This window comes from Lontra canadensis, unplaced genomic scaffold, assembly GCF_010015895.1.
Source record: "Lontra canadensis isolate GAN:19392208 unplaced genomic scaffold, GSC_riverotter_1.0 scaffold51, whole genome shotgun sequence".
Classification (NCBI taxonomy): domain Eukaryota; kingdom Metazoa; phylum Chordata; class Mammalia; order Carnivora; family Mustelidae; genus Lontra; species Lontra canadensis.
Genome location: NW_022631045.1, coordinates 4,328,447 through 4,355,191, shown reverse-complemented (window position 1 = coordinate 4,355,191; position 26,745 = coordinate 4,328,447). Strand labels below are relative to the sequence as shown.

At 39.1% G+C, this 26,745-nt stretch overlaps 2 protein-coding genes across 6 annotated transcripts in view; both read left to right on the top strand.

Moving 5' to 3' along the window:
* Positions 1 to 4,567, top strand: part of ELF1 (E74 like ETS transcription factor 1) — a 106,756-nt gene extending 102,189 nt beyond the window's left edge. For all 5 annotated transcript variants that reach the window (XM_032873923.1, XM_032873924.1, XM_032873921.1 and 2 more), the window contains one exon: positions 3,430 to 4,567. In XM_032873923.1, the coding sequence (XP_032729814.1) occupies positions 3,430 to 4,030 (601 nt within the window). In that variant the 3' untranslated portion in view covers positions 4,031 to 4,567. The remainder of the gene's footprint in view (positions 1 to 3,429) is intronic.
* Positions 4,568 to 15,774: 11,207 nt separating this feature from the next.
* SUGT1 (SGT1 homolog, MIS12 kinetochore complex assembly cochaperone) overlaps positions 15,775 to 26,745 on the top strand; it is a 40,683-nt gene continuing 29,712 nt past the window's right edge. Inside the window, exons 1-5 of the mRNA XM_032873919.1 lie at positions 15,775 to 16,029; positions 16,126 to 16,183; positions 24,324 to 24,414; positions 25,098 to 25,167; positions 25,826 to 25,896. Coding sequence (XP_032729810.1) covers positions 16,001 to 16,029; positions 16,126 to 16,183; positions 24,324 to 24,414; positions 25,098 to 25,167; positions 25,826 to 25,896 — 319 coding nt within the window. The 5' untranslated portion in view covers positions 15,775 to 16,000. The remainder of the gene's footprint in view (positions 16,030 to 16,125; positions 16,184 to 24,323; positions 24,415 to 25,097; positions 25,168 to 25,825; positions 25,897 to 26,745) is intronic.

Here is a 26,745-nt window from a genome sequence, read left to right as displayed (position 1 = left end):
TCCTCACTGATCAATGAGATATAGGTAATATTATTCCTATTTTACAGATGAGGAAACCAAGGCAAGGAGAGGCCAAGGAGCCTGGTCACATCTAGTAAGTGGTGGGGACAGCGTTTTAATGCAAGCAGTTTAGTCCAAAGCAGTGAGCTTTAATGATTTGTCACCCTGCCTGCTGATTCACATAACTCTCGTGAATTACCAGTTATTTACAATGAAGTAGCAACATGTTTTTTCTTTTCTCAATTTTTCCTTTGCTTATGTCTTTTTGTCTCACATAATTGCATGTATCTATGTGGAAATCTATTAAGCTTTTCTTAAGTGATTTATGGTATATGTGCTCGATTTTTAAAAATTTTGACTTTGACTCTGACTTCATGTTATTTAAAGAGACAACTACAACAAAAGTAAACCTCTGGTCAAATCTTTTCCTGAAATTGTCCCTTGGTAAACTTGCAAGTCCATATGCCTACCTAGCATAACATCTTTCTGTATAGTATTTTCAAGTACTAATAGTTTGTGTTAGGGTCTTTTGAATAAATTAGCCTCTAAAAATATATAATGTGTAGGTTATCTTTTTTTTTTTTTTAAGATTCTATTTATCCATTTGACAGACAGAGACCACAAGCAGGCAGAGAGGCAGGCAGAGAGAGAGGGGGAGGCAGGCTCCCCGCCTAGCACAGAGCCCAATGCGGGGCTCAATCCCAGGACTCTGGGACCATGACCCGAGCTGAAGGCAGAGGCCCAACTCACTGAGCCACCCAGGTGCCCCAGTGTGTAGGTTATCTTAAAAACAAAGTAATGGAGTACGAAGAATGTATATTCTTTTGATTACTTACCAGCCCTCCATCCTTGTCGGTTATTAGATGTAACATTGGATCGGATTAATTCACTATTCTGAGTCTGTTTCCTCATCTGTAAAATAAAGATAATACTTAACTTTACAGGTGATTGTAACAGTTAAATGACATTCTTGACGTCTGAGTAGATACACAGTAAAAACTAAATGTTATACTATATATCTTTTTTCATCTCAGAAACTTTGAGGTATTTTAAATTTCTGGTATTGTAGCAGTGGTTATGCGCAGCTTAGGAAATTTGTATAAAGTAAACTATACTATAACCTTTGTTATATAATACAACATCACCAGACACAAATGACTGTTTAATCATTAACTAAGACAAAAATAATTTAAAATTTCTGTAGCAGGGAAAAGGCTGCATAATATTTTACCTTTAATCTCTGTATTTTTTATTAGTGAAAATTAGTTATTTTAGAATTTGTTCAAATAAGCCAGTATATTTACACTGTAGATATTATAGATGAGTATATGTATTTTCTGGCAGATGGCAGTCTGTTGTTTTGAGGTCTTTTTTCTAGTTTGAACAAAAGCATTGAAAGTCTAGTGGTAGCCCTGGTTAGCAATATGGAAAATTTCCAAGCACATTCTTGCTTGTACCACACCTGAGGGAGGAAAAAAGGAAGGTGGAGTCATGTATTAAAGGTGTGTAATTGCCCACAGCTTAAAGATATAATCGGCAATAATCATCTTTAGCTAAAGTTATTTAGGACTGAGGAAGTGGCAGTGTGTTGTAATTACCCTAAGGCACAGAGGCCTTGCAGTCAGATGGCCTCTTTCCTTATCTAACTGGTCACCTCGTGCTAGCTGTTCACCCTCTTTGTGCATTTAATTTTTTATATATAAAATGGGGATAATAGTACATATTGGGTGGCAAGACTATACATATTTCTAGATACAATCTGTGTGCTCACTGTACACCATGTGTACTATTTTATCTGTATATACATGTACATGAATGCTTGTCATGGGAAGCCCTTTATTTAAGAAATGATCTCTGGCTGCAGGGTCAGTTACCATACCCAGGCTCAGATTCTACCCAAGATGTCCTGATGCAGGTAGGCATGGGGGAGAAAGGAGGCACCATATATTTTGGAAAAGCTGCCTGACTCCCAAAGTTATTCTGTATTCTACCAACTCTTCCTTGCTTGACCAATAATATCAGCAGATCTGGCCTTTATTTCTAGTCATCCCCTACCCACCTATTAAATTTTCATTACCTGACTCATACTCTTTTCTGGCTCTGTCCTTCGAAAGAGCTGCTAATATCCTACTCTAGACTGATCCTCACAGTGACAACTTGGTTGGAATCTGAACTTGGAAATCAGAATCCTGTCATTGTGCATAGGCTGTAGTCATCCTCTGTCTTTCCACTTGCTTTGAGTTTCTCTTAAGTTGCTTTGAGTTTTCTTTTCATATTTCCACCTAGTCCATTTGTGTTCTCCGGAGTTTCACTTCTCACCTACATGACGGGCCACATAACTGTAACTTACTAAAATTTGCCTATAATAATCTATGTGCAATGATTAACATTTGGACTGTGGGGGCCAGTCTAGCTGTTAATCATTTGAAGTAGCAGTCATCTATTGTGTTTGTAAAATAGCTTTACAGAATCCAGAAGAAACACAATTGAGATCCAGATGCTGAGTTTTTTCAACTGCATTTGTTTTATGCTAACAGTGGTCATAACTATAATTTCCACAGCAATGAACTTTTAAAATTGGATTGACTCACAATATCATTTACAAATTTCTTTAATAACCGGAATTAACAACCTTACATAAACTAGGTTTACATTAAAGGATTTTATGTTAAATTCTATTTTTATGGCTAAAATCTGTGAAGATTAATTGAGCTGAGAAAACTGTTAAAACATGCTTCTATTTACTTTTGCTGAGCTTGCCCTTATTTTTTGCTCTCTCTGGCAACCTAAAGAACCCTCATGAGTTAATTATATTCATGACTTGTTTTGTGTAATGTGATATGAACTGTGAACTATTAAATCTCTTCTGTAAAAAAAAAAAAACCCACAAAATTTCTTCTGATAGTTCTGTCACATATACATTTAAGACTGATATGTTTTTTTAATTTTAGGCAATTGCACATTTTTCCTCTATATATAGAAAAACAGGTTGAAAACAATTACAATCCTATGAAGTTAGGTAATTGGGGTTAAGCATTGTCCCTTAAGTATTAAAAATAATGAGAGTGAATCCAATACATTTGTTTTAAAATTCCTAGTTTCCTTTCACGCGGCTCATATGTAACTTCTTTTCCAAGCATTTTGATCTCCTCCTTCCCCAACAAAATTGCATCCCCATTTGCATTAATGTGGCACTTTGCACAGACTTTTTCCCCCCTCATCAGATAGTATCACACTTAATGGCTTGAAAGTTTTGTGTCAGGCATTCCATATAATACAGGGTCTGGTATGATGTTTCTGCTGTGTCGAAGATATAGGAAGTAGCATTCCAAATGTACGACTCCTATTTTATCAAAATGACTTATCAAACATTAAAGTTTTAAATGATGTAGAATATGCTGATTTTCTGTAATTTCATCATCTCAATAGGACTATACAGGCTCCAGCCCAAGTTCCAGTGGTCGTGTCTCCTGGGAATCAACCTTTGCATACAGTAACACTCCAGACTGTGCCAATCACAACAGTGATAGCCAGCACAGATCCATCTTCGGGTGCTGGGTCTCAGAAGTTCATTCTACAAGCCATTCCATCATCACAGCCCATGACAGTATTGAAAGAAAATGTCATGCTACAGTCCCAGAAGCCGGGCTCCCCTCCTTCCATTGTCCTGAGCCCTGCACATGTGCAGCAGGTTCTTACCAGCAACGTCCAGTCCATCTGCAATGGCACCGTCACTGTGGCTTCATCTCCGTCCTTCAGTGCTACGACTCCCGTGGTGACCTTTTCTCCTCGAAGTTCACAACTCGTTGCCCACCCAGCCGGCACTGTCATCACGTCAGTTATCAAAGCTCAAGACACAAAAACACTCATACAGGAAGCGGAGAAAAAGGAAGCCGAAGATAATTTGAAAGAAGACAGTGAGAAAACTGAGCAGCCACAGCCTTACGTGATGGTGGTATCCAATTCCAGTGGATTTACCTCTCAGGTAGCTATGAAACAAAATGAATTGCTGGAACCCAACTCTTTTTAATAAATACACCAAAGGAATTGTGGATGATTGTTTTTTAATTGAACATTTTCAGTTGCCTGCAAACTCTCTGGTTGATTCTAAGAGAAATTCTACAGATGTTCCTAATTTTTTAGCTCATTGTTAAAAATATTAATTTAGAGTTAATGTTGACTTTGTTAGATGAGGGAGGGAACCCCAGTGTTCCTCTTTGTTCTCCAAATGTTTCAGAATTCAATTGTGAAGGAACAGGAATTTTGTACTATGAAGTCCTTCTTTTCAGATTTTTTCTCAGTTGCTATATCGTAAGCATTTTTAAAGTTTCTTTTTCAATTTTTACATGGTATTAGCTTTTCTGATTCTTTTGTAAATACAGTACTTCAATATAAGGCAACAGGAAATTTATGTAGGAACTATTTTCATTCCATTTGTGTAAGTTAAAGTCTTGACTCTTTCAAATGCAAGACACCTGTTTTCTATTTTGTTAAAATTATGATTTCACTTAGATTGACGTTAGTTTGGTTGCACTGTATAAGGCAATATGAATATGTAAAAAAAAAACATGAAAAATTGGAAAATGTCCATGATATGGCTGAACCTTACTTCAGAAGCAGAATGGTACAAAAGCATCAGCCCTTTCAAGAGTGGCTGTCCTGCTAAATAGTTGTATAATGTTGGGCAAAGCCACTGGATCTTTCTGGGCCTCAGTTCTCTCAAAAAAGAAGGGGTGCTTTGGATTAGACTTGATGATCTCCAGTTTGCTTTCTGGTTCTAAATTTGAGGTTTCTAGCACCTCTATTTTAAAGTTAAATCAACTAAAACATTATCACTTATTTCTTAATGTAGATATAGCTAACATATTACAGAAAAGTGGCCCTACAAAATTCTTTCTTCTGTTATCTATAAGATCTGTTATGATTCTGAATTCTTCCTAAATACTTTGTTAATTAACTCTTTAGGCCACTGTGCACTGTGGTCATTAGTAAATTTATGTTGCCAAGTGCTAAACGATATACTGCCATTCTGAAAGATCCAGGGCTCGCTCTTAAGGGCCCAGAAAGCAACCAAGACTTGAGCTAATCTGACTGAGTAGTCAGTTGCTATAAAAGCATAATTGCTTTATATTTTGGATCATTTTTTATTGGGAGTGGGGGGGTTGCATACAAAGATAATATACATTATATCTAAGTCTCTGAAATGAAATAGTTTTTAGATTACTTTTTCAACTGTAAATAATGTACATTTAATTTCACAAGAAAAAATGTTTTCTGCAAATTTTCTAGTACAGCAAAGGAGAAATTTTTGTAGATGAAAAAATCATTATGTTTAGAGGTCTAATGTTATATGTTTTCATATTATGGAGTGAATTTGTATTTAAACAAAAATTTAAATTTTGGAATCCTCTAAACATTTTTGTATCTTTAATTGGTTTATTATTAAATAAATCATGTAAAAATTCTCAGTGTGTTTTCAAACAAATGTCTCTTGAGAACAAATATACAGAGAATGTTGCTAGCATTTACAGTGTTACTAAATGTTCGTATAACAAGCTCCATTGGTCAGATTATAATTGCAGAATTGTCATCCTCTCATTTTTCCTTGCCGCTGTGCCAAACAGTGGTTTCCAGACAGCATACAATGGATCATCAAGCTCTGAAAATTAGAAAACCATAAAATTTTCCCAGCAATAATATTCAACACACTTTACACACTTTAAAAACCAAGGTTTTTTTTTAAACCAAGTTTTTTTTTTTTAAATTTATTTATTTGACAGACAGAGATCACAAGTAGGCAGAGAGGCAGGCAGAGAGAGAGGAGGAAGCAGGCTCCCCGCTGAGCAGAGAGCCCGATGTGGGGCTTGATCCCAGGACCCTGGGATCATGACCTGAGCCGAAGGCAGAGGCTTTAACCCACTGAGCCACCCAGGTGCCCCCCAAGTTTTTTTTTTTTAAAGACTTTATTTATTTATTTATTTGACAGCGATCTCAAGTAGGCAGAGAGGCAGACAGAGAGTGAGAGGGAAGCAGGCTCCCCACTGAGCAGAGAGCCCAATGCAGGGCTTGATCCCAGGACCCTGGGATCATGACCTGAGCTGAAGGCAGAGGCTTTAACCCACTGAACCACCCAGGTGCCCTAAAAACCAAGTTTTCTAATTGGAAAATTTTTTTTTCTAATTGGAAATTTTATCAGCTAATTGTTAAACTTGGAAAACATGGAAACAGAAAAATAGATGAAAATTTAAATATTAATGCAATATCCCTGTACACTTACTCATTTTCTGTCAGTTAATACTCTTCCAAAACATTATTTTAGTGGGAGCATTTCTATCTCTGAAGTCAGAGGGAAGTAGAGAAGAATTTGAATGAATAGGCCTTGCTAAATTTCCCCATGTACTACCCTTCACTCATACCCTTTTTTCCTGTCATTTTTCTTGACTTTCCACTCTATCAAACCTGGTATAAAAATGCTAGGCTTAAGCATTTCTTTGAGTCTTCATTTCCATATGATGTCTCCCGTGTCATGTAAAACATATTAAAATAAATATGCTTTCCTCCTTTAACCTGTCTTTGTCAGTTTGATTTTTAGGTTCAGCTAAGGACCCTAAGAGTCATGGAAAATTTCTTTCTCCTCCAGAACTCTCTCTAGCTATGCATCCCCTAATATAATCTCATTGTATTGAACTCCTAAACAGGAGGATAGTGTTCATTTGATATCTGGCCTTGTCCATCAAATCATTGATTCAACATGTATTTATTCATGTGATGTTATGGTCACTGTCCTTAACCTAAAAACTTGACGCTTTTCTTTTTTTCTATTTATTCTTTAACCCTCTGTAGTATTGCATTCACCCTATTACCCTGAAATAACTGTTGTAAAGGTCACTAACTAGTAATTAATTGCCATATTGCCAAATTTCTATCCTTACGTATTTTCCCTGGCTTTTCTAGTATTTAACCTTTTATAACTCCCTTTTTTTTTAAAGATCTTATTTATTTATTTGACAGAGATCACAAGTAGGCAGAGAGGCAGGCAGAGAAAGGAGGAAGTAGGCTCCCCACTGAGCAGAGAGCCTGATGCGGGGCTCGATCCAGGACCCCGGGATCATGACCTGAGTGGAAGGCAGAGGCTTTAACCCACTGAACCACCCAGGCGCCTCTTATAACTCCCTTTTAAATTCTCTCTTACCTTCACTTTCGTGCCCAGCTTGCTCCTGTTCTCCTCCTGCCTTTAATAATTTCTTAGTATTGCTTCAGAGACTTTTGCAAAGGTTGGAGTTCCCCATGTTTTATCCAACGATCACTGTTCTTTTCATTGTCCTCACCTTATTCCCCTCTCGTCTGTTCTCCCCAGTGCAACGGGAGTGCCAGTTTAATTACTTCAAACCCTTGAGTGTTGAGCCCTTCCTTACTGTCCTCAGAGTTGATGTCCTGCATGGTCTTACCCCTTCTTGGGCCCACCAGCCTTATCTTCAGATTTTACTCTTCAAATCGTAACTGTCAATAACGATTGAGATGATTTCGGTTGCATGAAACAAACAAAAGCCTAATTCAAAATTATTAAATAGTACAGAACAAGAAGTCTAGAGTCGGGTTTCCAGGTTAGTTAATTCAGGAACTCGGGTGATAGTGAGCAACCAGATTTCTTCCTTCTCTGCTTTCCCATCCTCAGGATTTTGGTTTTATTTCTAGGATGGCTTCTGCATAGTTGCAAGACAACTACAGTAGTTTCTACTGTTTCTGTTTTTCGGTAAGAAGACCTTTCCCAGAACACACTGAGCAGCCATCTCTTCTGAGCTCATTGGCTAGATTGATCATATACCCCTTCCAAAACCACCTGCTGGCCAAGGAAGTAGGATGACCATAAATGACTTAGTTGTATGTTGAGGAGATGGAAAGCCAAACAAAATTAGGGCTCCATACCACGAAATAAGAGGAATGATGCAGTCTGCTTTCATCCATACACATCCTCCTTCCTTCACATACACTTTAAAAAGTGCTCATGCCTACATAAAACGTATCTTCCCAAAGAGAGATCACCCGAAGTCTCATCCAGTTACTTGATCCAGTTTTATGACTGGGATCTTTGGGATGATGAACAGTCCTCTTTTTCAGATCAGCTATGCTCCCGGGTTTCTTGTCTTCCCCAGTCACATCTACTATGAGCGCTCAGAAAAAGATTTTTTTCCTAGGATTTCTCAGCTTTAGAATACATTTCTTTTTTTTTTTTAATTAAAGATTTTTATTTATTTTACAGAGATCACAAGTAGTCAGAAAGGCAGGCGGGGGGGGGGGGCAGGCTCCCCGCTGAGCAGAGAGCCCGATGCGGGGCTCGATCCCAGGACCCTGAGACCATGACCTGAGCCAAAGGCAGAGGCTTAACCACTGAGCCACCCAGGTGCCCCTAGAATACATTTCTTGATAACGGTGTGAGTTTGACGCATAGTCCCAGGGTCACCCTATTTCCGTCTGGAAGCATTGTGTCCTCAATGCCTTCCATCCTGCCTCTTCGACATGCCTGGCCTGTTCCGCATACCAGGGTCAGTTGGGAAGCCTTCCACTTCCAAATACCAAACTGTCTGTTAGTGTGAGTTCTTGGTCATTAGCAACAGAAATGGATTCCGGTTTTTAGCATAAAAGAAATGTTATCAGAAGAATATTGCATAGCTCAAAGAATATACAAAAGGACTAGAGAGTCGGGCTCAGTCTGAGTCACACAGCTAGGAACAATCTGCACAACTAGTCTAGCAGGGAAATTGTAGCCACCTCTGCCAAGCACTGAACACCAAGCTTTGTATTACTACTTCTACTGCCTTGGGAATTTGATCTTGATAGGAGTGCTACTACCTCTAGAATTAACCAAGGTACTTCCTTGATTCATTGTGTCAACTAGCTACCAATTTATGTGACTGGCAGAGCCTAGGTCAAGTGTCCAGACAGGACTTGAACCCCAAAGCAGACTGAGAAAGCAATTTTAGCTTTTCGACTAGTTTGGCATTTTTTCAGCTTCTATAGAGGAGGCTGCCTGAGTGGGAATTAAGACTCAAGGAATCCCCCAAACATAAGGGGGCTGAGATTACGAGCTGCCCAAAAGAATGACCTATGTCTTCCGCGAGGGAAAATCCAGATTTTGTGGAGCTTGAATTTACACAATTTGGTGGTTGGGTGGGTGAAGGGGACATAGGAAAAAACACAAACCCCTGCATCTGCTTTGCACAGCTTATCTCATTCTTTTTTTTTTTTTAATTGAGTAATCTCTACACCCATTGTTGGGCTCCAACTCATGATCCCGAGATCAAGAGTCACATGCTCTTCCGACTGAGGCACCCAGGTGCCCCCAGTTTATCTCATTCTGTTGGGCTAACTTCTACCTGTTCTTTGAACCTCGGCTTAGACATTACTTCCTCTTGAGAGCTTTCTCTGAGCTCTTAGAAGCTTCCCACTGCTGTCATAGAGCCTTTTAATTCCTCCCACTTGGGCACATAAAACATGATGATAATAATTGCTGGCTGATAGGTGTGATTCCAACACTGTAAAAGCCAAACTTGTAGTCATTTTAGTACTCTCAGTTCTTAGTGTAATAACCTATGCACTGTACATACTAGATATTTATTAAATACTGACGAAACTACATGTTCTCCTTACCTGTTTTCACACTCGTTTTCTCATGTTGCTAAATGCCATCTGTATGCTGATGACTCTCAAATCTTATCTAAGGAGCCAAACTTGCCTCAAAAATAGCTTTATGGAGCTATAATTGACATACAATAAACTGCACATGTTTAAAGAGTATAAACTCATCATCACAATAATCGAATAGTGAACCTTCCCAGGTTTGGTGACCATTAGCCTAAAATTTACTTTGTGCCTCTTTGTAAATACTCCCTTCTTGCTATTGCTCCTTGCTCTTCTTGGCCCATTCCACCCCCCGTTGACCACTGATCTGCTTTCTGACACTATAAATTATATTGATTTACATTTTCTAGGGTTTTATATAAATGGAATCATAGAGTATATACTATTTTTTCTTTGGCTGCTTTTATTTAGTGTAATTATTTTGAGATTTATCCATGTGTGGTATCAATTTATCATTCCTTTTTTTTTTTTTCTTTAAGATTTATTTATTTTAGAGAGAGAGCCTGAGTTTGGGAGGGGCAGAGGGTGAGGGAGAGAAAATCTCAAGCAGACTCCTGGTTGAGTGTGGATCCTGACTTGGGGCTTAATCTCAGGACCCTGAAATGATGACCTGAGCTGAAACCAAGAGTCGGACACTCAACCAAATGCGCCACCCAGGGACCCCAGTGTATCATTCCTTTTATTACTTATATATCATTGCAGGGATATACTAGTTTGTTTATCCACTCACCTCTGGATAGACATTTGAGCTGTTCCTATTTTCAGCTATTACCATTAAAGCTGCTATGAATATGCCTGTACAAAACTTTACATGGACATGTATTTTCTTTTCTCTTCAGTAAATAGGAGTGGTCTGGCTGGGTCATAGGATGGTTATACCATTGTACATTCCCACCAGCAGAGTATGAGTTTTTCAGTTGCTCTACATCCTAACATTCTGGCCATTTAAAAAAAAAGGATTTTATTTATTTGAGAAAGAGAACATGAGCAGGGTGTAGAGGCAGGGGAGAGAGAGAAGCAGATTTCCCACTGGGCAGGGAAGCCCAATGGAGTCTGGGATCATGACCTGAGCCAAAGGCAGATGCTTAACCAACTGAGCCACCTGGGTGCCCCTAACATTTTAGCCATTTTAATGGGAGTGTTGTGATATCTCATTGTGGTTTAATTTACATGTCTTTTAAGGACACTGATTTTGAGCATATTTTGATGTGTGTGACATCCACATTATCCTTTTTGATGAAATGATTGTTAAAAATTTTTGCCTGTTAAAAATCCTGTTGTTTTCTTATTACTGGCTTTTGAGAACTCTTTCTATATTCTGGATGCAAGCTCTTTATCAGCTATATGATTCACAAGTATTTTTAAAGTGCAGAAACCTTTTAATATTGATGAAGTCTAATTTATTAATTTCCTCTTAAGGAACATGCTTTTGGTGTCACATCTAAGAAAGCTGTAGCTAATTCAAAGTCACTAAGATTTTCTTCCATCTAGAAGTTTTAAAGTTCTTTTTTTTCCTTTTTTCTTTTTTTTTTTTTAAGATTGATTTTGGAGAGAGAGAGAGCACACGTGAGTGGGGGTCAGGGGGGAGGAAGAGAATCACAAGGAGACACCCTAAGTGCAGAGCCTGATGCAGGGCTTGATCTCACAACCCCAAGATCATCACCCAAGCAGAAACCAAGAGTTGGATGCTCAACTGACTGAGCCACCCAAGTGTCCCTAGACGTTTTAAAGTTTTAAGTTTTACATTTAGGTCCATGATCCATTTTGAATTAATTTTTTTAAGATTTATTTATTAGAGAGAGAGAGCAGATGCATGCATAATCACGAGTGGAGGGGGAGAGGGAGCAGCAGACTCCCCACTGCACAAGGAGGCTGACACGGGGCTCAGTCCCGGGACCCCAGGATTATGACTTAAAATCAGGGCAGACACTTAACGAACTGAGCCACCCAGGCACCCCAAGACTATCCTTTCCACTATCTACCCTGAACTACCTTTCAACCTTTGTTGAAAATGAGTTGTCTATGCATGTACAGGTGTATTTATGGACTCTGTTCCATCAACTTGTCTATCTTTGTGCCAATACACCAGGTTGATGTACTGAAATAAGGTAGTGTCAGTTCTCCAACTTTGTTATTTTTTAAAGTTTATTTGACTACTCTAACTTTGCATCTCCATTTGAATTTGCAGACTCAGTCAGAAGTTGCAGACTCAACTTCTGAAACCGAAAAAGCCTTTGGGGTTCTGACTGGGATTATGTTGACTCTATAGATCAACTATGGAAGAATCCACATTTTAACAAGATTGAGTCTCCTTAGATGCCTCTCCATTTGTTTTAAATGTTCTTTAATTTCTGTCAGCTGTGTCCCATAATTCTCAATGTATACTTTTTGCACATCCTTTGTCAGATTTATTTTTTAGTATTTAATATTACTGATGTTACTGTAAATCTCCTAAATTTCAAATTCTGTTTGTTGCTGATTTTGTTTTAAATCACTCCCTCCTACTTATTAAGGCATGAAAGGCACAAATCTTATAACTCAATAAAATTTTACATCTGAATACATTAATGTAACTGTCACCTATATCAGATGTGTAACATTTCCTACATCCAAGAAGTTTCCATCACAGCTCTTCCCAGCTAGATCACCTTCTGGTATCCCTCAAAATAATTTTTATCTTCATATAAATGGAATCGATCAGGATGTACCCTGTCTGGCTTCTTTAACTCAACACTATATGTGTGAGGCTCATATAGATTATTGTGTGTATTGGTAGTTCATTCTTAATCAGTGCTCTATAGTATTTTTCTCCTATCAAATGGCATTTATTTCCAGTTTTTCCTACTATAATACGGTGATTGGTATTTTTAAAAAAGATTTTATTTATTTATTTGACAGAGATCACAAGTAGGCAGAGAGGCTGGAAGGGGGGGGTGGAATGCAGGCTCCCCTGGGATCTTGACCTGGGCTGAAGGCAGAGGCTTAACCCACTGAGCCAGCCAGGTGCCCCTGTGGTCAATATTCTTGTGCACATTAATAAGTACTCTTTTCTCTTGGGGATATGACCAATGATAGAATTACCAGGTAATAAGGTATATGTAGGACTAGTTTTAGTAGATAGGGTCAAAAAATTTTCTAGGGGTTCCTGGCTGGCTCAGTCAGTGAAGCATGCCACTCCTGATCTTTGGGTTGTAAGTTCAAGCCCCACACTGGCTGTAGAGACTACTTAAAACTTAAAAAACAAAAAAAAAACCTTAGAAAGTCTTATAAAGTAATTGTAACCATTTATACTCTCACTAGTAATATACACAAGTTATAGGTGTTCCACTTTACCAAGGCTTGGTATTGGAATCCCTTTGTTTAAAACAATTCTGGTTAGTGTTTAGGACTGAAGCATGATTTTAATGTTCCTAATATAGCTATTGATGTAGAACTTCTTTTCATATGCATATTGTCCATTTAAATAACATTTGAAAATCAAAGTAATTCACTTAACATATTAAAGAAAAATAGATACGAACATTTCCATAAAGGCAGAAAAAGCATTTGCTATTGAATCCTCTCCCCTCTGATGTTATAGCTAAGAAGCCCATTATCACTATTCTAGTCAACACTAAATGAGACATACCAACAAGTGAAAGACCAAGAAAAAGAAATAAAAGGTATAATCATTGCACAGGACCCTAAACCATCTTCATTAACAGATGACAAAATTATAGTCATAGAAATTCTAAAAGAAACTACAAGGTATTAGAAATAATAAGAGAACTTGGTAAGAAGGCTGAATATGAGGCTAATATGTGTTAATCAATACTGTTTCTATATACCAGCAACAAAGTAGAATATAAAACTTTCCAAGTGTCATTTAAAATTGTATTAAAAAGCCAAATACCCAAGTATAAATTTAATGAAAGATACGTGAAACCTCTACACAATTTACAAAACACGCTGGGTGAAATTAAAGACTACTAAATACATGGAAGGTGTATGATACTTTCTTTTTTTTTAAGATTTTGTTTATTTGACAGACAGAAATCACAAGTAGGCAGAGAGGCAGGCAAAGGGGTGGAGGGGGAAGCAAGCTCCCCAACAAGCAGAGAGCATGATGCAGCCTGATCCCAGGACCCCGGAACCACCACCTGAGCCAAAGGCAGAGGCCCCAACCCACTGAGCCACCCAGGCGCCCCTGTATGAATGATACTTATGGGTTGGAGAACTCAGTATTAAGATGTCAGTTTTCCCCAAACAGATCCATAGAGCCAATGAAAGTCCAATTAAAATTCCAGCAGGGTTTTTTTTTTTAAGTTGACAAGCTTATTCTAAAATTTATAAATAAATGGAAATAAACTTTGTAAGATCTCTAAAATAAAGGAAATTACAAAGGACTTGGAATAGCCAAAGCAACCTTGAACAGTTCTAGGACTTCCAGACTTCTAAAGCTACATTAATTATGACAGTCTGGTAGTGGTACAAGGTTAGACAGACCAATGGAATGAGAACCTGGAAATAGGCCCACATATAAAGTGATCAGCCACTTTGCAACAAAGTGCCAGAGAATTTAATTGGTGGCAATGACAAATGACAATCTTGTCAATAAATAGGGCTGGGTCAACTGGATATCCCCATGGGGGGAAATTAACCTTGATCGCAGTCTCCTACCTTTCACAAAAAAATAATGAGATAAATCACAGACCTAGATGTCAAAGTTAAATAAAGCATCTAGAAGAATACACACAGTATCTTCACGACCTTGGAGTAGGTGAAGCCTTATTAATGGGACACAAAAGCACTGAGCACAAAAGATCAGCAAACCCAGCGAATTTTACGTCACCATTTGTTTTCACCTTTCTGTCCATCCCTACAATCACTGACCTACTTAAGAGAGTCACTTTGGCTTGTAACACTTCCCCAACAGTGTCCCAACAACTGTTCTTTTCCCTTTAATCATTGTTCCATAGCATAGACACAATACACTTCTAAAAATGCAAATTTGACTGTAGTTGCCTTTTTAAACTAGAAATTCTGTAGTGGGCTAGCACCGGGACGCATATTACATCCAAGCTTCTCCGAAGACCACAGGCTAGCCCTTTTTGACCTGGCATTTCACCTACCCCTCCAGTGAGTGTCTAACTTGAATTGTGGCTCCACCAACTTTAGAACTCATATTACTGCTTTTCTCATACACGTCCTAGTCTGTCCTAATTGTCTTTTCCATTTCCTTCATCCACTAATTCTAATTTGGCTTTTGAGGCTGAGGCTCAGGTATCACACCTTTGAGGAATCCGTCCTTATACCTAATATAGGGTCATGACCCTTCTTTCACTTTAGCATCCAAAACAGCTTAAATTTCTGGAGAGCATATTACAATCTTTGAATCCCAGTTAGTTTAGATTTTGGATGTAGAAGACACTCAAGTCCATTTACTTGCTAATCTCTACTGACTGAGAACTCACTCCCACTCCCTCCTCCACCATGGAACTTGCTGGAAGCTTCTATCTGATTTTCATATGTCAAAGGGCAGTAAGGGAGACTAAGACTAGGTTGGAAAAGTAGAACAGTACTGACACAACCTCAGGCCACCTTCCTCCCTTCGGATGTAACAGGTTTTCTTTTCAATCGGAGACACCAACTACGAAAAAAGCCCTGCGCTGCCGAGTTCTGGGTAACGGCATGGGTCAACGGCACCGGAACCAAAGGGCTCCTTTCCGCGTAGCATCTGCAAAGGCTGAACGATTTCCATCGTGTCCTCGTCGGTTAGGATTCCCAGCGCACAGATCACGGGATCTAGGCGTAAGCCGGAAGTAAGCTCCCGGAATGAGTTTTGTCTCATTCCGGCGAATGACGTCACGGATCCCGAAAGGCTAGGCAGCCCCCGGTAGCCATGATGAGAACTGTGGCGAACGGGGGCGAAAATGGAGCCCGACATTCCTTGTTATTAATAGACGTCCAAACTCTCCCAAACGCCCCCACGTTCCTGTGGAATAACAGTATGCTACAAAAGGGCTTTGAAGCTACTACCGCTGACGGCTCTTTTGAAGTGCGGAGGCGTACTGGAAGACGGGGCCAGCGTGAATAGCCGACGCCCCCGTAACCATGGCTGCGAAGGGCGGGGACTGAGAGCGCTGGTCACGGGACCGGGGCGGGGCCGGGCCGGGAGACTCAGTCCTCCACGGTCCCAGCCGGCCCTGCGCACGCTTTTCGTCTCCCCTCCCCCGCCCCGCGACACGCTGCGTGTCTGCTCGTTGGCTACTTAGGACGGAAGCTAGCTTGGTGCTTCTCCAGAAGTTTCCCCCTTGGGCGGCGGCGGCTTAGCTCGTAACCTCGGTGGTAGCCGTTCTAACAGAAACAGCGATTCTTAGGGATGGCAGCAGGACCTGCAACAGCCCAGAAGTGCGTGTTTTCCTTCTCCTTGCTATTTAATTTTATCTCTCCCCCACCCCCCACCACCACTTGGTTAGTGAGCCTGTCGTTGTTTTTCCCCGGCAGGTTTTTCCGGAGCTTCTCAGATGCTCTGATCGAGGAGGACCCCCAGGCGGCGTTAGAGGTGAGAGAACCAGTCTCAGCTTCCTCCACTTTTCTCGGAGGGACGCGGCCACGACGGGTTCCGCGGACTCCGCCTCTTCCCAGCACTGCCTGCCTGGGACCTGGGTTGCTCTCTTTATAATGGATCGGCCCTAATACTGACAGCCTCCGTCTCTCCTCGGTTCCAGAGTGGCCCAGTTATCCCAGACCCTTGTTCTTGCCCCCTCCCACTCCTAGACCGTTACTGCATCCTCTTAGCTCCTTGGGAATACCTTCTCTATTTCTGGGGGGGGGGCGTAGTTGACATTCATAGTTGGCCTGGAAGGAATTTTTTTATTAATGGCATGTGTGATTAGAAGAAAAAGTGAAATCTAGGCTTGATGGTATTTGTTAATTCGGTTTTTCATTTGATAATCATCCTTGCCATTCTTACACACCAGATGCTGTGCTAAGTGCAGACTACTGGAACAGAAGCCTTTGCCCGTATGTGTCTGAATATTTCCAGATGTCCCGTTACTGTTCATTATTCACTCGTTTATTTCTCGAAACTACTTGGAGTTGCTTTATGCAAGACACTGAATCCTGTGGATGAAAGTCTTGTTTATGATTTGACTTACAAGGCACTTTGTGTGAAGTGAATGACTGTAAAGCCAAAAAGAAAAGTCAAAAGAGCAAGAGTTAAGTAATTTAGAATAATAAAGAGAGCCCAAGCTAAGGATACATGATGCAGTTGATTGCAAAATTTAGGCAGGGTTTTTTTGCTTTGAGGCAGGAGGGAAAAAGGAAACCAAACCTTGTTGGGTTGTTATAATTCAGTATAAGTAAGGTTAGCAGTTTGAGGCAAGGGAAGTTTTTTTGCAAGCTAGGACCTTAAAAGAAATTTGCCACGTGGGTAGAAGAGTCCATCTGAAGAGGTGATAACTTGAACAGAGACCTGAGGGAATGAGCTCTGGGAAAGAGCATTCGGGGTAGGAAAAGAGCCATTGCAAAGATCCTGAGGTAGGCATGAGGTTGGCCTGTACCAGGAGCAGCAAAAAGGCCCATTTAACTAGAGTGGGATAACAGAGGACTGAGTGCTGAGGAGGTGGGAGGGAAACCAGGGGCTGTCCTATAGGGCTTTTTAAGTTGGAGTATGTTTTTTGGATCTAGATATGAAGGCCCTCAAATAAAATGGTTGATTCATCAGTTGTGCTATGATGTTTCCTAATGAGACTTCTGGGATCAGAATTAGAATAGAATTATAGGAGGCACGGAGCATCTTTCTTCACAATTCATTATGTCATCTAGACAGCTGTTAATTTTAGAATCTACATTTGTTATGGTCCTCTTAGCCCCAGTGCCTACTTTGGAAATCCAGTTTATATGAGTTGCTTTTAAAGGAAGTTATTGAAATGACTTTCGTTGTCCCTTTCCATAAATTTTTTTTTGATCTATGCTATATTATAAATCTTAAGTCTGCAAATACTGAAGCTGTAGTTTGATGTATGTAGGCCCCCCCACATCAAGATAGAGAACACTTTCATCATCCCAACTCCCTCATGCTGCTTCTCAGCCAGTAATTCCCCTTACCCACCAGGTAACTCCTATTCTGATCTCTTTCAGCATCAGTTTTGCTTGTTCTTGTACTTCCCATAAACAGAATAATGCACTACTCAGTTGAGTTTGATACTTTCATGTGAGATAGGTCCATGTGTGAAGTTGTATTTTTTCATAGATGTATAGTGTTTCATTGTATAAAAATGGAGCACAAGTCTAACAATGGACTTTTGGGCTGTTTCTAGTTATTAGCTAGTATGAATAAAGCCACTGTGAATTTCCTTGTATATGTATTTTGGTGAACACACACTTTATTTTTCGGGGGGGTGTATATACCAAGGAATGAAATTGCATAGAATAGGCATGTGTTTAGCTTTAGTAGTTTGATTCTTTTTTTTTTTTTTTTTAAGATTTTGTTTATTTATTTGACAGACAGAGATCACAAATAGGCAGGGAGGCAGGCAGAGAGAGAGGAGGAAGCAGGCTCTCCGAGGAGCAGAGAGCACAATGCGGGGCTTGATCCCAGGATCCACCCTGGGATTATTTCCTGAGCTGAAGGCAGAGGCAGGTTTTACTAGGGGCGCTTCTAGGCGCCCCTAGTAGCTTGATTCTTAAAGTGTGGCTTTGGAACCAAAGCACCACTGAATTTGGAACAGCACCAGCACCACCTGGGAATTTATTAGAAATGCATATTGTTGGGGCGCCTGGGCGGCTCAGTTGTTAAGCATCTGCCTTTGGCTCAGGTCCTGGTCCCAGAGTCCTGGGATGGAGACCCCTATTGGGCTCCCTGCTCTGTGAGCCTGCTTCTCCCTCTCCCTCTGCCTGCTGTTCCCCCCACCCCCCCGCTGGCACTCATGTTCTTTCTCTTTCTCTGTCTCTCTCTCAAATAAATAAATAAAAACTTGAAAAGAAATGCAAATTGTTGGACTGCATCTGAGATTATTGGAAGTCCTTACAGCTCATGTGGTGTAGTACTTACCCTTTCATTTTACAGAAGAAAACTGAAACCCAAAGAAATCCAAATGATCTGTCATAGAGATGTGTATAACCAATTAGAAGCAGGAGGAGACCCTTAGGACACAAGTTTCCAGACTCTTAGTCTGGTGCGGTAGAAAAGTAATTCTCAAAGTATCATCCTGAGACCAGCTGCAGCAGCATCACCTGAGAGCTTATTAGAAATGCAAATTCTCAGGACCCACCACCTACTTGAATCAGAAACTGGGAGTGGAGATAAAGATCATGGTAAGAATCAGCTGTGTTAAGAGAAAGTGTTCTTGTTATTTTTAATTATTTATTTGAGGGAAACAGAGATTGGAGAGGAGGGGCGGACAGAGAGGGAGAGGGAGAATCTTAAGCAGGGTTCATGCTCAGCGCAGAGCCCGATGTGGAGCTAGGTCCTACCACCCTCAAGATCATGACCTGAGCCAAAATCAAGAGGCAGATACTTAATTGACTGGGCCACCCAGGCCCCCCGAGAAAGTGTTCTTTTTAAAGCTTGAGGTGACCTCACAGTTGACCCTTGAACAACCTGGTTTGAACTGTATTGGCCCACTTACATATGGATGTTTTCTAATATGTGCAGTACTATAAATGTGTTTTCCTTATTCTTAATTTTTTTCACTAGTTTACTGTAAGAATATAATATATAATATAGCATACAAAATATTTGTTGACTGTTTAGTCATTGATAAGGCTTCTGGTCAATAGAAAGCTGTTAAATTTTGGGGGAGTCAAAAGTTATACTTGGATTGGATTTTTGACTGGGAGGGTCAGTACCCCTAATATACCTCATTGTTGAAGAGTCAGCTAATCATTTTGCAATTCAGGACACTTGATACATCAGTTAAAATGTTCCATTTTTATATAAGATCATCCAATTAGGATGAATGTTAGGGGAAATGTTTGTATCAAGCTGATCGACATTTTTCATTAAACATTTAATAGTATATATTAGTGGTGAATTTTGCACCGGGAGCCAGGGATCTAAAGATGAAAAGACTGCATTGAGGAAGTTTGCAGCCTAGTAGAGAGATAGACAAGTCAACAGATTATTAAAATATAAGGTAAATATTCTAATGGAGTAGTGTATGAAGTACACTAAGGACATAGCAGAGTAGAGGCTAATCAGGGTAATCAGAACAACTTCACAGAAGATGTCTCAATTCACTAGGAAGAGAAGAGTGAATTATGAGAATCTTTTGAGGCCCAATATGAATAGTGGTTAAGAGCATAGGCTCTTGGAGCAGCTAGCTGGCTCATTCGGTGGAACATGAGACTCTTGATCTTGGGGTTGTGAGTTTGAGCCCCACATTGTGGGTTGAGTTTATTTTTTAAAGATTTTATTTATTTATTTGACAGAGAGAGATCACAAGTAGATGGAGAGGCAGGCAGAGAGAGAGAGGGAAGCAGGCTTCCCACCGAGCGGAGAGCCCGATGCGGGACTCGATCCCAGGACCCTGAGATCATGACCTGAGCTGAAGGCAGCAGCTTAACCCACTGAGCCACCCAGGCGCCCCTTGAGTTTACTTTAAAACAACAGCATCAAAAACCCCTCAGCTCTGGAATCAGAGTGCTTGAAGGATCCAAATCCTGGTTTCATAATAATTCTGTAGCCTCAGGAAAATTCCTTATGTCACTTTGGATCGGATTTCCTTTCTGTGAAGTGGGACTAACAGGACCTATTTGAAAGGGCTACAATGAAGATGAGTAATGTAAGGTACAAGATGAGGTCCTTGAGGTAGGCATCTTGTAGCTTCTTTGCTCTCTAGGTTCTAGCCACACTTTTTTTTTTTTTTTTTAAAGCTTTTATTTATTTATTTGAGAGAGAGCACACAGGCATGAGCAGGGTGAGCGGCAGAGGGAGAAGCAGATTACCTGCTGAGCAGGGAGCTCCATCTGGGACTTGATCCCAGGATCATGACCTGAGCCGAAGGCACCTGAGCCACCCAGGCACCCCAGTGCTGTCTTTTTTTGACAGACACAGTGAGAGAGGGAACACAGGCAGGGAGAGCAGGGGAGGAAGAAGCAGACTTCGCACCGAGCAGGGAACCTGATGTGGGGCTTGATCCCGGGACCTGGGATCCTGAACTGAACCGAAGGCAGATGCTTAACAACTGAGCCACCCAGGCACCCCTAAAATGTACCGTCTTGTACTGTCTCATTTTCCTTGGAGATGCTCATCACTTGTGATTTCAGCTGACATGTCACCTCAGAGAAACTTTTTTTCTTGGACCACCCTATCTAAATTGAGCCCCATTGTAAGCTCCAAGGTGGCAGGGGTTTTGTGTGTCTGTTTTTTTTTTTTTTTTTAACTACATTCTCCATGTAGTGCCTGTGATGTGGTAGGTAGGCATTCAGATGTGTTATGTGAAATGACTTCTACCATAATTCTTGTAACAACTGAGGTGGGTATTTGCATTTTACTCACAAGGAAGCTGAGACCAAAGAGAGTCACTTGCTCAGTGTTAGTTGAGAAGCGACAAGTCTCTGGGTTCAAGGCATCAAGGGTCTTCCTCTGGAGGAGGGGATAGGTCTAAGGATGTATAATATAATTAAAGGTTTGGTAGCTGACTTTGAAATAGCTGACCATTGATAGCTTTGTTCAGAGCATTGAGAATGTAGCTGGTTAGCATAAATACAGTGTTACCTGTTTTGCATGGCTGTGTGGTTTTTCTTTAGCAGTGCTAAGTGGTTTAAGAAGGGAGAAGGGCTGGTACTCTTGTTTGTCATCTGTGATTGGGAGATTAGCTGTGGCTAGAAGAAAAATGGGAAGTGAAATCAAATTGAGATACCCAGAGCTACATGCCTTCAGCAGTTAGGTCAGTCTGAACAGTCTGCTTTTGCTTTTAACCCTAACAAGTTAACTTGTTGACTAGCAGTTTTAAAAAGCCTCAAACTTTAAAGATTTAGAAGTTCATTTTCTAAAATCTAAGTTTTAAACAATTTTAATGCCTTAAAAAGGAGTTTTCCCCCCGTTTTGGATTGTCAGGGTACTTCCTTCACCATTATCTTGGTAAAGATTTCAGTGTAATTATATTTCATAGTTCACTGAGTTTCTTTATTTTTGGGAACTATAAGTTGCTTGACTACAACTTACTTTATGTAAATTTATCTTTATACATGGTTACATTATGTTTCTCATTGATCTGCATTAAATAATGGCCTTTTGCCACTGTGATTCAAATGTTGGCACTGAAGTCCTTGCCTTTGAGATACCTCTCTTTAGTCCCTTTGTACTCTAGCAGTGAGCAACTGTTGTCACAGAAACAGAACTCTCAAAACATGCCACAAGTTTGATGTAGTTAATATAACTGCAGATCATTGTTTTAATTTCACTTTTCCTGGTTTTATTATACTGTCTATTGTTTATTCCAAATAAACTTTTGTGTTTTAAGACTTGTATTTGTGTGTCAGTGTTCAGTTTGTGTTCTGTGTTTTGATAACTTTTCAAAATAATAGCATAATAAGTGAATTGCTTAGTTTACTTAACTGAATCACAAAACTGGTTCTCCTTAATCAACAATTGGTTTGTGTTTTTAAAGGTCATTTGCAAATTGGTTGTTTGAAAATCAGTTTTACTTGATTCCATTTTATTTATCTTTGTACCCCCAGTGTCTGGCCTGTGTTTGTTACATAGTATATGTTTAAAAATACATATAAATTGATGAACCAGAGCCTAGTACAATTTATAGTAGCTTTTTGACCCATAATATATCTGTTTTCTTGCTGAGGAGAGGCTAGAAATTTGGTTTGGATATGTATTTGGGTAGATAAATAAGCTATCACAGGTTTTCAAAATAGTTGAAAGTTTAAGTGCAAGATGGTATTATTTAACTTGGGAATTTCAAAGTGTTAAGAAACATTAATACAAATGTTATTGGTATGTGAAAGATACTTGGATTAAAGAAAGGTTACCAAGAGGCAGTGTGGTTTGGTGCTTAAAAAATCAGATTTGGAGTCAGACAGACCTGGATTTTACAGGTTTGTCACTAACTAGAAAGTGAGGGAATGGATCCTCTGAGCACATCTGGGGAAGAGCTTTCCAGAGAGAGGGAGCAGCAGACACAGAGTCCTGAGGTGTTTGTAGCACAAAAAGGAGGCCATTGTGGCTAGAGTAGAGGAGCAAGAGGAAGAGTATTAAGAGTTGAGGTCAAAGAGCTAGCAGAGAGTTATATCAAGGAGGGCCTTGAAGGTCACTGGAAGAACTTGGGCTTTTGCTTTGAATCAGCTGAAAGACATTGGAGAGTTTTATGCCTATTGAAATAAACAAGATCTGATTTTCATTATTGCTTGGATCAGGATGATAGAGGTGGTGAAGGTAAAAAGTGGTTTGGATTTTAGCTATGTTGCATTTTAGGTAAACAATTCTCAAGAATAGTATAATTTGCTTTTGGGGAATCATGCTATAAAAGCAAAATCAGTGACGTGTCATTATTGAATTTTACTTTTTAAAATTTTTAAAATTTTTGTATGTTTATTTGACAGAGTGAGAGAGCACAAGCGGGGGAACAGTAGAGGGAGAAGGAGAAGCAGGCTCCCCGCGAAACACGGATCCCAATGCGGGGCTCAACCCCAGGACCCTGGGATCATGACCTAAGCCAAAGGCAGATGCTTAACCATCTGAGCCACCAAGGCGCCCCTGAAGTAATTTTACCTTTTAAGAAAACTACCCAGATCCCTAGGATGTGTGAACACTGGGTAGAGAATCAAAGCATTCATATTTGCCTACATTTATCCTTGGCCTCACTGATCATGCTATCACTTCTTGCATCATTATTGCTCTAGCTACCACTTATATTCCCTGACTGTCCAGGGTGACAGAGTTTTAATCTCATGTTAAATCTTGATCAGTTGATGGTAGCTATGAGGTTCTGTATCTGGGCTGTCAGCAGAATGTGGTAATTTCTTAGGGTTGTTTGCTATTGCTAGAAGATGGGAGAGGGACAGATAAGCTTTGTTGTATCTTTATTGATTCTGTTAACTTCCTTGAGCTCTAGATTCAACTTCCAGGTTTTTTGGGTTTTATTGGACAGTTTCATATTTTCTAGGCATCTCAAAATATACATGGTCTTTGAGTTTTCTTCAAATTGGAGAAAATCTCCTTGTCAATATATATCGTCTAAAGTCTTCAGAATAAATGAGGTGATAGAAATTACCATTTATTGAGTTCCTACAATAGGCCAGGAATTGTGCTAAGATACTACATTAGATTGTGGATTTTGCGGGGGGAGACTGGAGAAGGGGTGATATTGATCTTCTTGCCAAGAAACACTCCAAGATTATTCTGTTCTTTTTCCTCCAAAAAGCTTATGATAATAGGTTATTTGATTAAAAATCATGTTTAATTAAAATTCAGATGCATTTGGGGATGCCTGGGTGGCTCAGTGGGTTAAAGCCTCTACCTTCAGCTCAGGTCGGGATCCCAGGGTCCTGGGATCAAGCCCTGCATCAGGCTCTCTGCTTGGCAGGGAGCCTGCATTCCGCTCCCCCTTCTGTCTCAGCCTGCCTCTCTGACTACATGTGATCTTGGTCTGTCAGATAAATAAATTAATTAAAAAAATAAATAAAATAAAATTCAGATGCATTTAAAAAACATTTATTGACACTCAACATGTTTGTTTTTGTAGGAGCTGACTAAGACTTTGGAACAGAAACCAGATGATGCGCAATATTATTGTCAAAGAGCTTATTGTCACATTCTTCTTGGGAATTACTGTGGTAACTTTTCTTACTGAATGTATTATTTTTTATTTATAAGTTATAAATTTTACCTGAGATACAGTGAATCAAATACAATAGAGATCATTTTTGAGGATTTTTAAATTGGTCTTTCATACAAGGTGTGAAGTAGCTGAAACATGACAAATATGTTGAGCAACACCCATACAAATGTTCTGGGTGTTTCTTTTTCCTTCAGTGAATAGAGAATTTATATAGTTTTCATTTGTAGTTATTGGAGATATTAACAAAAATAGCATCACGTGTTATTTTAGAGACTATTTAAATAAAGTGCTCTTATTTGTAGTTTTTATAAAAAAGAATGTCTTTATATATTACTAGTATAACTTTTAAGTTATTCTGGTAGAGAATCTAGGTAGGGAAAAATTAAGCATCTTGAGACAGATTACATAAGTGATGTAATGAGAAAATTAGATGAATTTTGTGACAGAGCTTTATACATTGACTGAATAGCTTTAAAAAGAAAGCTAAATATTAGGCTAATAAGGTGTGAGAGTGATTTTTTTTTTTGGATTTTATCTTGGATTAGTTTTTCCTAATTTAAAAGCATTTGTCCATTGCACTAATTTGAAAACTTAAAAATGTAGGGCTGATTCAGATTTTGTGTGTAACTTGTTAGGATCCATAAATTACTGACTAAAACCCCCTTTTTTTGTATGTAGATGCTGTTGCTGATGCAAAGAAATCTCTTGAACTTAATCCAAATAATTCCACTGCTGTGCTGAGAAAAGGGTATGCAACAACTACTCTTCTAATTGGGTCTGGACTACCGATTGTAGGTGTTTAGTTCATTGAATGAATTAAGTTTTATGTAAATAGTGAATTCTGTATTTATACATTTTATAGCTGAGATAGGATTCATTTTTAAATATAATTTTATACTTGTGTTAATTGTAGTATGTGTGTTTTGAAATAGTGGTGGTTGAAGTAATTACAAGGAAAAGATGAAACTGATGGATTTCAAATCCTTTTTTCATTCATCATTTGGAATTTATTGTATTTAACTGACTAGAGAACATCTATTTGTCAACCAGGCTGGATAGGCTACATTTAATACTGTGAAAGCCCTGTATCTCTGTACTTTACATCCCAGCTTGTTTCTGTTGATAAGTGTAATTTTATTCTTAAGAAACTTCTTTGGTTTCTGCATAACTGTATGTTGGAATAGGCAAGTGTACGCAATTAAATCAAGAAATTCCTTCTGAAATGAGTTCCAAAATTTGGTTTTAATGAGAATTACATTTAATGTTACAGTATATTAGAAAATCTCTTGACTTACATATAAATTATTTTTTTTTTACCAATAGAAAATATTAGGATATTTAATTTAGAAAACCTTTTTGCATGATCTCATGTGTGTGTGGTATTTGTTTTTAATATGTTTATGCAGGATATGTGAATACCATGAAAAAAACTATGCTGCTGCTTTAGAAACTTTTATAGGAGGACAGAAATTAGATAGTAAGTATTGGAATTGTATGTTAATAAACTAATCCATTATGTCTGTGTTTTAAATATGATGGCTGAATTTTTTAGTGTGATCCCAAGTTCATTGTAGAAACCTAACATCTTTTTTCTTACTGACATTTCCTGTTGATTGTGAAATTTGCGTTTACTTAAAATTGGCCTTTCTTTAGCATTTAAATCACAGATAAACTTTACGATTAGAGGTTAAAAACGATATATAAACACTCAGTGTGCTTCGTCTACTTAGTCTGACTTTATGTTTTTCTAATGGAGAAGTGAAAATTTAATTTGCTCTCATTTTCAGAAGTCCTTTCGGTTTAAGTTATTCAGGTGGCTGAGATAGGAAGTTTTACAGCAGACATTTTTATTAATAAGTGAAGCATCAGTTTGGGTAAATTGTGGTGGATACTAACTTGGAGCTTTGAGAGTATTGTGAGTATTTAATGTCGGCTTCAGAGAAGTATATGAAAATTAGCAGTATGGATGTCTCTGCACATGTGTAGAAATTTTAAGAGCCAAAAGGCGAAAGAGTCTACAAAATACGGAAAGAAGTTATAAGTAACCTCATAGATAATTGTAGGGTACCTAATCAAAATTGTGTAGTACCATTTTATCTTACTCTAATGATAGCGTTTTATCACAGTTCTCTAAAGCAATGGTCCCTAAGTAGGGATGATTTTACTTCCTGGGGGACATTTAGCAATGTCTGAAGAGATTTTTGATTATCGTGACTGGTGAATAGGGATGTCCTATGGATACCTAGTGAGTGAGGCCAGGGATGCTAACATCCTACATTGCAGAGAAGTAGCTGGTCCAAAATAGTAGAGCTGAGGTTCGAAACCC